Below are 15,000 nucleotides of genomic sequence, written 5' to 3'. Positions count from 1 at the left end.
TATACGGCATTGACTCCCCTCCCCTTCCCACTCCAGGCTAACCCACGGAGCTCCCTTGAATGAGCATTATTAGTTTTTTACCAAGTCATGTCACATCACTCTGGGACATATAGCATTCCGGTCAGGCCACCGTATCCAGGCAGAAAACGCCCCGTTTGGACCAAGAGCTCCCTACAGTACATGGGCATGAAGTGGCCCCCAACTCCGTAACCAAAAGCTTCTACCAGGGTATACACCCCCCAACCCCACCCACTAGTATCGAACACTTCTCATTTGGGATGGAGATCCTCATCTGGGTATGTAGCAACCGGCATGGATACAAGGCGTCCCGATTGGGTAACGACTGGGTACTGAGCATCTCAACTGGGGATCTCCCCATGGATACAAGGAACTTCGCCTGGGCATGGGGGTGCTACATCCTGACACCAGGAACCTCGTTAAGTATCTGGGGAAGAACCCTTCTGGGGGAAGGAACAAAATGCCCCCGCCTGCTGGGGACTGGCTGGCACAGCTCGTGATGGGATATCTCCCTGATCGTCAAGGACACAACAGTGATCCATAAGAACAATGGGCCTCATGACAAGTCATTCTGCCCTACCGTCCCTTCCTGCCTCGTCAGGTAACGAACGAACGAACGAACGCACGAGCAAACACCGAGTCCGGCCCTGTCATCCATGTGATTACAGTAAATATTCAGTGCTGACAGCTCCTTACCTCCTTGAGGAAGCATAACGTGAATGGGGATATAGGTATAATGGGGCCGAGTGACAGGGGTAATGGGGAAATAAGTAAAGGTGATAATATATTTATTTGTTTGTTATTGTTTGTTTATCATTATATGCTTGATTTTCATTTATTATTAGTTATATGTAGTTGTATTGGGAGACCTAAATGCTAGGGTAGGAAATGAACCAATTGACAGAGTGATTGGAAAGTATGGAGTTCGAGGCAAAAATCGTAGTGGAGAGTTGATGGTGGAGATGTGTCTTGAAAGAGAGTTGATGATACCAAATACAGTGTTTAAGAAGAAAATCACGCATAAGTACAAATGGGAGAGATTGGAGGATGGAAGGGTGGCAGATAGAGCGTTAATGGACTATATAGTGGTGACCAGGAGTATGGTTAGAAGAGTTAAGGATGTACATGTTCTAAGGGGAGAATAGGTGGAGAAAGAGGAAAAGGGCAGAAGGTAGGGAGGTACTTAGAGTGAACTGCTTAAATGAAGAAAAAAAGGAGAATGAGTATAAAAAGAAGTTGAGAGAGGAGTGGGAGAGAGTAAAGGATAGAGTAGAACTAGGAGTGGAGGAGGAATGGGGATGGTTCAAGGAGGCAGTCATAAGGTGTGCAAAGATGGTGTGTGGAACAAGGAGGACAGGAGGAAATAGAAGGAAGGGTAGTGAGTGGTGGGATGAGGAAGCAAAGAAGGGTGTAGAAGAGAAAAAGCAGGCATTCATAGATTGGCTACAAATTAGGACGAGGGAATCGTATGAGAGGTACAAAGTAAAGAGAAAGGAAGTTAAGCATAAGATAAAGGAAGCAAAGAGGAGAGCAGATGTGAAATGGGGTAAGAGTATGACAGAAAATATTGAAAGTAGTAAAAAGATGTTTTGAAAGGAAGTTAAAAGAGGAAAAGGAGGTGAATCAAGTAGAGAAGAAAAGGTAAAAGGTGCAGACGGAGAGATGATAATGGAAGAGAAGGCAGTGAGAGGAAGGTGGGCAGAGTATTTTAGGGAGTTGCTAAATGTGAAGGAGGATAGGGAGGGAAAGGTAGTTGCAGTGGGAAGCGCCAAGAAAATGAGAGTGATGAGTGAGGAAAATGGAGGAGAAATAAAGAAGGATGAAGTGAAAGCAGCTGTTAAGATGATGAGAGCAGGTAAGGCACCTGGGTTGGATGGATGCCATGCAGAATGTCTGAAAAAAGGAGGTACAGTTATGGTGGACTGGCTGGTGAGGTTATTTAATGTTTGTTTAAGAGAGGGTAGAGTGCCAGTAGACTGGAGGAGTGCCTGTATAGTTCCGCTTTACAAAGGAAAAGGGGACAAGTGTGAGTGTAGTAGTTACAGAGGGATCAGGTTGTTGAGTGTAGTTGGGAAGGCTTATGGAAGGGTCTTGATTGAGAGGATTAGGAGAGGAACAGAGGGAGTAATTGGTGAGGAACAGTGTGGTTTTAGGACAGGTAGGGCTTGTGTAGATCAGATTTTTGTGGCAAGACAGATATGTGAGAAAGCTATAGGAAAAGGTAAGGATGTATTTTGGGCTTTTATGGATCTGGAAAAGGCTTACGACAGGGTAGACAGGAAGGCACTGTGGGAGGTACTGCAGATATATGGGATAGGAGGAAAGCTGTTAAGAGCAGTCAAGAGTTTTTATGAGAGTAGTAGAGCTTGCGTTAGGATTAGAAATGGAGAGAGTGAATGGTTTGAGGTAAAGGTGGGACTTCGTCAGGGGTGTGTTATGTCGCCCTGGCTGTTCAATCTTTACATGGATGGGGTGGTGCGAGAGGTGAATGCAAGGGTAGTGGGTCAGGGGTTGGAGATGATTAAAGAAAATGGAGAAAAGTGGGAGGTGAGCCAGTTGTTGTTTGCCGACGACACTGCGCTTGTAGCAGGATCAGAGGAGGGATTGAGGAAGTTAGTGACAGAGTTTGAGAAGGTGTGTGAAAGAAGGAAGCTGAAGATAAATGTGTGCACAAGTAAGGTGAGATGTACAAGGGGAGAGAGTGACAGTAGGCTGGAAGTGAGCATTAAGGGTGAGAAACTGGAGGAAGTGGATGGTTTCAGATACTTGGGTGCGAATGTGACAGGAAAGGGAGTGAAGGTGGAGGTAGAATGTAGACTGAGAGAAGCGAGTAAATGCCTTGGTGGATTAAAAAGTGTAATGAGAAATAGACATCTGGGAATGGGTGCTAAGAGGAGGTTATATGAAGGAGTGATTGTGCCAACAGCAATGTACGGGGCAGAAACATGGAACATAAGAGAGGAAGAGAGAAGGAGTTTGAATGTGTTTGAGATGGAATGTCTGAGAAGTATGATAGGGGTTACTAGGCTAGATAGAGTGAGAAATGAGGAGGTGAGGAGGAGAACAGGGGTGGAAAGGGAGCTGGGAGATAGGGTTGATGAAAGAATATTGGGATGGTTTGGACACATGGAAAGAATGAGTGAAGAAAGATTAGTAAAAGAAGTGTGGAAGGCGGAGGTGGAAGGAGTGAATATGAGGGGGCGTCCTAGGATGAGATGGATGGATAGGGTGAAAGGGGCTTTACAAAAGAGAGGAATGTCTGTAGAGGAAGGACGGGAGAGGACAGAAGATAGGGGTGAATGGAGAAGGATTGTGTATAGATGAGGCTGTGATGCATGAGGGGGAGTGGGTGGGGGATGGGGGGGGGTGAGGATGTAAAAAAAAAAAAAATTGACGCAGCCCGTCTTCTCCTTTCCTGCATGAGGGGACGGGGAGGGGGGTCGCCGAATTTACGAAGCGGCCTTGCTGTGGATGTGCTGTGTCTTGCGACACTGCTTCTGACCCAGGGCAGTGGACAGGATGCAGGGATGACCCGTCATCCAGGAGGTGCCAAGATAGGAGGGAGGGAAGAGGGTGGAGGGGAGGGGATTATATGGGAAATGAAATGGGTGGGAGTGATTTCTATGCCTTTTTCTTTTTGGCTACCCCCATGTAAGGGGGAAAAAGCCTTTGGTATATATATGTATGTATGTATATGCCATTTTATTATAATTTACTATTTACCCGTTTGTTTATCACTTAACTATACCTATGCATTTATTTGTTTTATCATTATTTATCACTTTTATTTATCTATTCATTTATCGTTATTATATATTTTTTTCGCATGCGACCTAGTTATGGACCAAAAGGTCTCCTGTCGGCATGCTCCGCCTTTGTAATCCTATGTAATGAGACAGGTGTAATAGAGAAGATCATAGGGACGAGCTACGAGAGAAAGGTGACAAAAAAGGGACAAGGAAGGAGTAATGGGGAATGGGTAACGAGTAACGGGTAACAGAGAAGTATAGACATATGGATAACAAGGAAGGGGTAAAGAGTTATGGGTAATAAGAACGAGGTGAACCTGGAGTCATAGAATGGGGAAGTTTAACTGAGAATACGATGGGAGTATGATACATGGTGACGATGGGTAGATAGGATGACAGGTCTCCAGTTCCCTCCTGAAGATTAAAAGAAACAAAACACTGAATGGCCAAAGGACATAGAGGATGGAGATGCGAGAAGAGACGGGAGACTGGAATGGGCGTTAGTAGGTGATGATGAGGTACGGAAGGAACGAAAGTGGGTGATGGAGAGGCTAAGATGAGCTATGTATAAGAACATAAGAATGGAGGAGATTGCGAAAGACCATAGGGCCTACACTAGGCAGTTTTATGCCCATTACCATCTATCATCCCCATGATAATTTATGATGCAAGAGATAAGGATGGGTATACGCTCAGAATATTATTAATATGATTTTATTTTTCTTTTGCATCCGACCTAGATATGGATCAAAAGGTCTCCTGTCGGCATGCTCCGCCTTTGTAATCCTTTGTAATATATCGAGGAGGATGCAATGAGGAGTGTGTACATGAATATAAACTGAGGGTTTTACACTAAGGCCCTGTTCACACGACCCGTTTGAACCGCGCGGAAACGGCGGCGGTATCGCATAGTCAAGGAAAAACTTCGCGGTTGCATATGAACGCCTCCACTGACTTACATTATAAATGAAACTCCGCAGTTCAAACCGCTAATGTGAACAAGTGGAAACGATGGGGGTATGGTGCTAGAGATCACGTTAATAGTGGGGGAAGGGGAGGGGGGAAAGGTGCAATCCTGAACATCATTTTTTGGCCGGAGGCCAAATCAGGCGCTCGTGGAACGAAGTATAAGTGTGTGAATATGTGTAAAATGCACAGACACAAACGCGCTCGGCGCCCTCCTCAGAAATACGATGAAATGTTAGCCAAGAAGTTGATATCCTCTTTTCCTTCTTTCTACACCTGCCGTGATACCAAACGCGCGCGCGCGCGCGCGTGTGTGTGTATTTACCTAGTTGTATTTACCTAGTTGTATTTTACGGGAAGGGGAGCTATGCTCGTGGGGTCCCGTCTTCATATCTCATTTTATCTAAACTATTTTTAAATTCATGTATTGTTTTTGCACACACCACTTTCTCATCTAACTTGTTCCAACTGTCTATTACTCTGTGAGGAAAGCTGTTCTTTTTCAAATCTCTTCTATAGCTGTCTTTTTTTATTTTCTTTCCGTGTCCTCTTGTATTTCTGTCATCCCATTTTATCAGATTCTCTCTATCAGTAATTTCTATGCCTTTCATGATTCTGTAAATAGCTATCAAATCTCCTCTCTCTCTTCTTTGCTCTAGTGTCTGTAGTTTAAGTTTTTGTAGTCTCTCTTCATATGATAGTTTTGAGAGTGTTGGTGCCAGTTTTGTGATTGCTCTTTGTATTCTTTCAAGTTTTTTTATACATTTTTTTTGTACTTGGTGACCATATCGTTGCTGCATATTCCAATCTTGGTCTTATCAGGGTGATTAGGATTTTCCTCACCATTTCTTCATCCAGGTATGTAAATGCCACTTTGATTGTTCTTATTAAATTATAAGTTTCTCCAAAAATCTTATTTTTATGTTTCTCAGGTGACATATTATTCATAACAATGACTCCCAGGTCCTTCTCATTTTCTACTTTTTTTATTCCTTCTTCTCCCAAATTATATGATCCTGTTATTCTGTTTTTGCTTTTTCCAAATTCCATTATACTACACTTTTTTGTATTGAACTCCATCTCCCACTTCCTACTCCATTCTTGTACTTTATTTAGATCTCTCTGTAGTGATTCACAATCTTCTTCAGTTTTCACTCTTTTCAGTAGTTTTGCATCATCTGCAAAGAAGCTCATATAGCTTTCAATTCCTTCATCCATATCATTAATATATATAGCAAACATTATTGGGGCCAGAACTGTTCCCTGCGGGACACCGCTTATTACTTCATTCCATTTTGAGTGCTGATCTCTTATCACTACTCTCATTTTTCTTTCTTGCAAAAAGTCTTCCATCCAATTTAGCAATTTACCTTGTATTCCTCCTTCATATTCTAATTTCTTAAGCAACTTCTTATGTGGTACTTTGTCAAAAGCTTTTTTTAGGTCTAGAAATGCACAATCAGCCCATCCATCTCTTTCTTGTATTATATCTATTAGTCTTGAATAGAAACATATTAAATTGGTGACGCATGATCGTCCTTGTCTGAATCCAAATTGCCTTGGATTTAGTACGTTGTTTTTTTCCAAGTATTTTACCCATCTACTTTTGATAATTCTTTCACAAATTTTTGCTATTGTACTTGTTAGAGAGACTGGTCTATAGTTGGTAGGTTCTTCTTTATTTCCTCCTTTATATATAGGTACTATATTTGCTTTTTTCCAATCTTCTGGAACTTTTCCTTCTTTTAAGGAACTGCTTATTATGCTATGTATTTTGTCTGCCAGTTCATTCCTGCATTCTTTCAGAATCCAGTTTGCTATTTCATCTGGCCCATGCGATTTTCTGACATCAAAATTACCCAAGTGTGTCAATATTTCATTCTTTGTTACTTCTATTTCTTCCATAGGGGGGACTTTTTCTTTCCACTCAATCTCTTCATGTTGTATATTTTCCCTTGTAAACACTGATTTAAAATGTTTGTTCATAATTTCTGCCATTTCCATTTCCTCAGTGTATTCAACTCCTCCTTGTCTTAATTTCTCCAAGTCTTGTTTGTTTTTCAGTTTATTGTTTACAAATCTGTAGAATAGTTTTGGTTGATCTTTACACTTTTCTATAACATCTTTTTCATATTTTCTTTTTTCCTCTCTGCACTTTTGTACATATTCATTTCTATAACCAGTATATATTTTCCATTTTTCAGGTCTTCTGTCTTTTTTCCATCTGGTCCAGGCTTTGTCTCTTTTGTCTTTTAACTCCCTACAACTTTTGTTGTACCAGCATTTTACATATTCTTTTTCTTGTTTTTGTCTTGGGACATACTTTTCCACTCCTTTTTTGTAAATTTTTGTCAAAATATTCCATTTCTCTTCCACTGATGTTTCTTCTTTGTATATTTCTTCCCAGTTTTCTTGTTGGAAGAATTCTCTTATTTTATCAAAGTTTGTTTTTTCATACATCATTCTTCCTTTTCTATATTGTTCATTTCTTTTCATATATTTTTCTTCATTAAGTTCCAGTTCAATCAATATGTGGTCACTTTTACCTATTGGTGTTTTATATTCAATCTTGTCCACTATTCTAGGTTCAGATGTAATTATTAAGTCTAGCCTCGATGGTTCTTCTTCATTTCTATACCTAGTGTTCTCTTGTATCCATCGTGTCATTGAATGGTCAGTAATCATCTCAAGTAGAGCATTTCCCCATGAGTCATCACCACCCTTTACTGTCATTTCTTCCCAGCAGATTTCTTTGCAATTAAAGTCGCCCATCATAACTATTCTTCCTCCGTCTTCCATTATTTTAGTTAATGCTATCTTTGTGTCCTCTAACATACTTTTATATTCACTCTCCTCCCATGAGGCTGTTTTCGGAGGCACATAATTGATCACAAATTTTCTGCTCTTCTTATCTCGGTCTTCCACTTCTATCATAATCATCTCTACTGTATTCTTTCCATATATGACACCTTTCACGTTTATATCCTTCTTAGTCAGGAACATAACTCCACCCCCTTGCTTTTTCTCTCTGTTTCTAATCCAATAATTGTATGCATCATGTCCTACACTGTTGGGTGGTAGTGGGCCTTTTAATTTTGTTTCTACAATTCCCATTATGTCCGGTTCTTTTTCTTTCAAATAATCATTCAGCTCATTCAATCCTGTTATTAATCCATCTATATTTGTGTAAGACACTCTTAGTTTTCTGCCACTTCCATTGTGTTCTCTGTTTCCCTTATGTTTTTCTTTTGTATGTCGAACTTCCTTAGTTTCATGTTCACTACTCTCCAATAGAATCTCTCTTTCTCTGACTCCGTTCTGTTCTCGTTTTTTGCCTTAGCTTCCAGTCTTTTCTGCTTTTCTTCCTCTCTTTCCTCTTTATTCATTTCTCTTTTTATCCATATCTTTTTGTATTGTTCACTTGTTGCTAGTTTCCCTGTTTTGGATAAGATATTCTCTGCCGTTGTTTGTGACTTGAATTTAATCTTAATTGGTCTGGTCTTGTCTGTGCTATACTTTCCGAGTCTAAATTTCTCTTCGATTTGTTTCATAATTTCTGGTTCATCTTCCTGAACTGATTCTAGTAATTGGCTTACTTTTTCATTTTCCTCTTTGATTCTTGTGGTTCTATCTGTGTTGTGTTTCTCTTCCATTCCTAATATAATTATACATTTCTTCTTGTCTGCTAAATCCCTTACTATATTCTCCTTTTGTCTCATCACTTTAATAACTGAGTCTTCAGTATGTTCTTTCAATTGTTGTTTGACTATGTCAGTGAATGAAACCTTATTTCCTTCTTGGGTTTTCTTCCAATTTTTACGTTCTTTAGCTATCGTTTCTCTGTTTTCTTTACTATTCTTCTTCAATTCCTCATTCTCCACCTTTACCTCTCTTAACTGTCTTTTTAGGTCTTCTATTTCATCAGTTAAGTTTTTATTCGCCTTTTCCAGTTCTTCCAATCTTTCAACCCTTTGTAAAATGGTGTTCATATGACCTAACCTACTCTCCAAGTCCTCGATCACCTTATCAACCTTCTTCTCTAGTCTTGTCAGTCGGGGGGGGTTTGTGTCCCCCCCACTCTCTTTAAATCCCTTGAAAATATTCTCATCACTTTCTACTGTATTGTTCCTATCTATACTTCTAATCTTTACATTCTTATTAGACATTCCGTCGTCCTCCAGCTCGTCTTGTGGTCGTTTGTTTACTTTACGGCGGTCTGTTTGGACCAAGTCCTCTACTTCCTCATTACCTTCCATTTTCCCAGCAATCCCTCCCCTTCTCCTCTTTCCTTACTTTCCCACTACCCCACGAGCAATTTCCCCCCACCCTGTAAATACAAAAAGGCACTTCTCTTTGCGTTGGGATCCACAATCTTCACTTTTCTTCAGAACGTTCTTCAAGCCGTCCGTTCGTTGAAAGTGTGTGTGTGTGTGTGTGTGTGTGTGTGTGTGTGTGTGTGTGTGTGTGTGTGTGTGTGTGTGTGTGTGTGTGACCATAACAATGGAGGAGACTGCAAGAGACTAGAATGCCTTCAATAGAAAGTTCCGTGTGTGTGTGTGTGTGTGTGTGTGTGTGTGTGTGTGTGTGTGTGTGTGTGTGTGTGTTCGTGAGTGTCTATGAGCACGTGTGTATCCTCATGCGTGTGTTGTGTTGCACCCCCCATGAGGAGGAGGACCATCTACTGACCGTCGCTGTTAGCGTCGAGGGTGTGGAAGACGAGGAGCAGCCTCTTCTCGTGTTCCTGCACATAGTTGACGAACTCGGCCAGTGACAAGTCGTTGCTCGCATTCGCGTCGGCTTTCTTGATGAAGTACTGCAGTGGCGCCGCCGACGGGGGGAGAGAAAGAGAGAGAGACGGTGTCGTTAGTAGGTGATACTTGGCCTCTGGGGGGGTGGGGGGCGAGGCGTTGAGGCTCCTAGAGGTTCTCAGGGATTGGGATGTGGAGGACCTCCCCAAGGGAGGAGGAAGAGGAGGAGGAGGAGGAGGAGAGGAACTTGGGTTTCCGCTGACACGCGTTGGACCCCTCAGAAGGGCGTGGTGCCTCCTCGTGGCGGGCATTTGGTAACGCCGCACCTTCAGAGTGGAGCGGGAGGCGGTTGTTAGACCTGGTGTGGATATTGGTTGTAACGAAAAAAATAAATAAATAAAAATAGAAATAAATAAATGAAATAATAATAATAATAATAAATAAATAAAAATAAATACAATAAAATAAAATAATAAATAAATAATCAATAAACAAAAAAATAATAATAATAAATAATCAACAAATAAAAACAAATTAAATAAATAAAAAAGAAATAAAAATAAGTGATAGCATAATAAACAAATTAGAAATAAAATTAAAATAAATATAATTCAATTAATCAATAAATCAACACAAAAATAAATAAATAAATACGTCTATTTAAACAAAGAAGCACTTCGAACTGAAACTGGAGAAAAAAAATAATAAAAATGAAAAAGCGTGACAGCACAATTGATCCCAGTAGAGGCGGGGTCGAGAGAGAGAGAGAGAGAGAGAGAGAGAGAGAGAGAGAGAGAGAGAGAGAGAGAGAGAGAGAGGGGAGGGGGGTGACGCTTCCACTTGTGCTAAGTGGTCCATCGAGGGATGAGGAACGAGTGCCTTCTAGGGAAGAGGAGGAAGAGGAGGAAAACAAGGAGGGAGACGAGGAGGAAGACAAGGAGGAAGAGGAGGAGGAAGACAAGGGGGAATACGAGGAGGAGGAGGAAGACGAGGAGGAAAAGGAAGACGAAGAAGACAAGGAGGAAGACGAGGAGGAAGACGAGGTGGGAAACGAGGAAGAAAACGAGAAGGAAGACAAGGAGGAAAACTAGGAGGAAGACGAGGAGGAGGTGGGTGAATAAAGGTTAGGAGGTACAAAAGGACATAAACTACAGACATGACGTCATAAGTACGCAGACACATTTACATTGAACCAGAAAAAAAAACTGAAAAAAGTACAGCGCCCCTCCCTTTACATATTTTGTTCTGGTTAACGAGAAGCGAGGTTACAGACAGTGGAGGGGGGGGGGTCAGACTCCTTCCTTAAGTGGGTCCCGGTCGATCAAAACTCGATTCAGGGCTGGGTCCGCATCTGACACCCGTTGAGCCGAATATAAATCGCCTGTCAAGCTTGACCAGAACAAAATCAACCAAGTACATCACCCCAAGTTGTTAAAACGAGGTTTGTTCGTTCTACTGGGGTCATAGAGGGTGTCAACAACAACAACAACAACTACAACAACAAACTCTTCACCTATTCACTACTACAAACGATTCTATACATTTACTCGACTCCCATCACGAATAAAAATTTTTTTTACATCCGTAACCATGACAACCGATGACAGCAGGTTTTTTTTCCGATCACATGTAACCTGACGCCATTTTTTTTTTTTTTTTTTGCATGTTATCAAAACGCTGACGAACTTGTTGCACAGACTGTGCAGAAGACGCAGCCGGCTGCAGACGATCCGGTTACCCCCACCCCCCTCTGCTGATTCCCTCACTCTTATTTCTTGACTTCCTTGGTGAGGTTATCCCAATCGACCAAATGCACCCCGAGTTCGGTCAAAATATAAGCTCTGAACTCTCATCTGGGAAGGAAATAGCTGCCCATCACGAGTCCGGCACATCATCTAAGATAACGATGAATCACACATACACACGCACGCACTGCTAGAAGCAGCGACATTAATTTAGAGAATCGTGTTCCTTCACCACAGTAACAAAGACGATTTCGGCCTCAAGAAACACCGACTACCCACGCAAACCCTGACACAACCTACTTCGACCCTCCATGCACCTGTCTTCGTCCACGACTTCTGCAGGTAATTTCCGGCGACAGGCGCCCAGGGCAGGTGTAATGCAACCTCTCCCACACACCCAGTCACCCTGTAACAGGAAGACCTTCCCCCGTTCTTTTCATGGAGTCAAAGCCGAGGTCACTGAGGACGACAACGCGTTCGAAGACATACCCGAAACACCGGTGACATGACGTCACAAATGGCTGTGGTCAGTTTTATATTTCTTTTATTCAATACGTTCTAATGTTTTCAAACCAATGTCAAAGGAGTTACATGAGGTGAATATTAACAGGGAAAGTGTCGTCAGTAATAAAGATATCTAAATAGCTACTGCAACACCTGTGTCTGGTGAAATTGTTTGACTGAAATTTTTATTTATAGTCTGTGTGAATAACATGACAATTTCTATGAAGACGGTCCATGATTTACTTTTAGTTTTTAAGATGCTTGGAAAATATTTGGGGCCAAAATATTCCCTGTAGCATTATCAAGAATACCTGAATCTAACGCGATTTAAGACGACGGTTGTGCTTGTTGAGCATTAAGTTACAACGGCTGAGTGGTGAGTGAAGGATCATTATCCACATACCAAGAACATGACGTCTAGACTGCTTCCAGGGGTGACTGAATTTCCTTTCTGTTTTTGTTGTTATTATCATTACTACTGTACATTAAATTTTACCTTTATTTTCATCATGTTTCCAAAGTTGTCTTGTTTTGATAAGTTCTCCTTTGCGAGGCTGCTAAAGACCCTAAATTTTTTTAGCGCAGTTCCCGACATTTTATTTTATTGATTTACTTATTATTGTTATTACTATTACTATTATTACGTGGGTTTGTTCTCTCGTCTTCGCAAGCCTTTCTTGGTCCCAAAAGACACAGCTGGTTACGAGATTTTTTTTTCTTTTTTTATTCTGGCTATCATCGTAGGCTACTGGGGCAGACAGCGACTGCTTCGTACAAGCAAAGGAACGCCGACGCTGGTTGTGGTGGGAAGTAGCTGGGCTTGGACTGGTTTGAACGAGATTGAGAGTAGAGGCCGAGGAAGGAGGAGGGTGGAGTAAGGAGAGAGGAAGAAAGAAGAGGAGAGAAACGAGATGAGGGAAGGGAAAGACGGGAGGAAGGAGCGTAGAGGAAAGAGGAGAGAGATAAGGAAGAAGGGAAGAGATAGGAGACAAGGGAGAGGAGAGAGGAGGGAGAGGGAGATGGGAGGAGGGTGAAGGCAAGAGGGAGAAAGAAGGAAGAAAGTAGAAGGAAGGACAAAGGAGAAGGGAGTAGGGAAGAGAGAGGATGGAGGGGAGAGAAGGGAGGAGAGAGAAGGGAGGAGGGAAAAGAGAGGAAGGAGAAGATAGGAGGGAGAAGAGAGGAGGGAGAAAACAGGAAGAAAATGGGAATAGGGGTGAGGGAAGACAAAGGAAAATGAACACAACGTAAAAGGCCCAAAAACCCTGCAACTCCATAAACACTCTTCAACAGAAGGAAACAAGATTTTTCCAAGTCACCGCCATGCATATCAGACCGAAACGTCCATGTCTGAGAATGACGTCATCAAACAATTCTTCTCCGTCCCGCCTCCACAGGATATTTTATGCGACAATAAATATTAAAATTTGCAAAATACTGACATTGCTAGTCAGCAACTCTCCCACTCACCACCCTGCCTTCTCCAAGCATAACCTTTACACAAGTTCGGATATATACATAAAAAAAAAAAAAAAAAAAAAAAAAAAAAAACACTGAAGCAGACGAAATGTCCCCAGGCCGCCGCCATCGACCAGTTAGGGTCTGTGCCCGCCCGCCTCTGCTGACGACTCAAGGCGCTTGGTTGCAACTTGACCACGAGAGCCCTTCGGGTCGTCACGTTAGCATTGCCTAGGCACCTCCCCCCACCCGCCCCCATCTCTCGTCCGGTCGATCGACATTCGTTTCCCCCCCAGGAAGGCAAATAAATTACAAGGGTGGTAAGGGGAGGGAAGGGTGGGGAGTGAAAAGGGGAGGGGAAGGGTAGGGTGGGGGGGTGGAAAGTGGAGGAGTAGGGTGGGAGGTGAAAAGTGGAGGGGAAGGGTGGGGATGGTAAGGGGAGGGGAAGGGTGGGGATGGTAAGGGGAAGGGAAGGATGGGGATGGTAAGGGGAGGGGAAGGATGGGGATGGTAAGGGGAGGGTAAGGGTGGGGATGGTAGGGGGAGGGGAAGGGTGGGGATGGTAAGGGGAGGGGTAGGGTGGGGGTGGTAAGGGGAGGGGAAGGGTGGGGGTGGTAAGGGGAGGGGAAGGATGGGGTGGTAAGGGGAGGGGAAGGATGGGGATGGTAAGGGGAGGGGAAGGATGGGGATGGTAAGGGGAGGGGTAGGGTGGGGATGGTAAGGGGAGGGGAAAGATGGGGGTGGTAAGGGGAGGGGAAAGATTGGGGTGGTAAGGGGAGGGGTAGGGTGGGGATGGTAAGGGAAAGGGCAGGGTTGTGGGTAGAAAAGGGAGAAGAGTGTTGTTTAGAGGTGTAGGGGGAATATAGGATAGGACGGGGAGAGAATGGGAAAAAGAGGAGGGGAGGAAAGGGAAGGGGAGTGAGGAGGAAAAAAAGAAGAGAAAGGAGAAGGGAAGAGGCGGAAGAAGAGGGAAAGGAAGGAGAGAAGAGAGGAGGGAAGGGAAGGGAAGGGAAGGGGGAAGGAAGTGGGAGAGAAGGGGGAAAGGAAGGCGGAGGGAAGGGAAGGAGAAGGAAGGGAAAAAAAGAGGAGGGAAGGAGAGGAATGGGGGAGGGAATGAGAGGAACGGGGAGGAAAGGGAAGTAAAGAGGACGGAAGGGGAGTGAAGGAGTGGAAAGGGAAGTAAAGAAGACGGAAGGTGAGGGAAGGGGGAGGGAAGAGGACGGTGACAAGGGTGGGAGAAAGGAAGGAGGATAAGATCACGCATATACAAGTTTACTACTTGGTTGTGCTGTATACTGGAAAAAATAAACATTACATGTGCATTGCTAGTGCGTGGCTAACAACCACTCTAGTATTCTCTGTATAACATAAAAAAAAAAATTACATTTGACCGTCTTCCATGATCCACACACCTGACATAGCTTTTCTTCATTTCACGAGGAACGAGAGTTCCGAGCACAGCCAGGATCGCTGACGACAGTGCACGAAACCAAGAAAAGAAATTCAAAAACAAAAAATATCGACGAAAGGTTCCAAGTGCATGCGAAGGGATTTCCAAGTCACGCAGTCCGCGTGTACATGATTCGGCCAAAAGAGATTGTATGTTTATGTGTGTGTGTGTGTGTGATTCATCATGGTCTCGGATCACGTGTTGGACTCGTGATCGACAGCCATTAACCTCCTCGACGAGAGCTCATATTTCGTATGACCGATCTATGGGTAACACTGTGACCTTACACTCACTCACTCACTCACTCACTCACACACACACACAAACTCCCCGCCCACGAGAGTTGAAGTATCGACTCGCAGCGC

The 15,000-nt window shown here is 43.1% G+C and overlaps 1 protein-coding gene across 3 annotated transcripts in view; it reads right to left on the bottom strand.

Moving 5' to 3' along the window:
* The window catches only part of LOC143035147 (calcium-binding mitochondrial carrier protein SCaMC-2-B-like), a 194,337-nt gene that overhangs the window by 144,996 nt on the left and 34,341 nt on the right, over positions 1 to 15,000 (bottom strand). For 2 of the 3 annotated variants that reach the window (XM_076201769.1, XM_076201770.1), the window contains one exon: positions 9,420 to 9,546. The exons of the other annotated variant lie outside the window; for it this stretch is intronic. In XM_076201769.1, the coding sequence (XP_076057884.1) occupies positions 9,420 to 9,546 (127 nt within the window). The remainder of the gene's footprint in view (positions 1 to 9,419; positions 9,547 to 15,000) is intronic. 3 annotated transcript variants of the gene reach the window in all.

This window comes from Oratosquilla oratoria, chromosome 18 (assembly GCF_046742065.1).
Source record: "Oratosquilla oratoria isolate Oo_2021 chromosome 18, ASM4674206v1, whole genome shotgun sequence".
NCBI lineage: Eukaryota > Metazoa > Arthropoda > Malacostraca > Stomatopoda > Squillidae > Oratosquilla > Oratosquilla oratoria.
This window is presented reverse-complemented; position numbering and strand designations above follow the sequence as displayed.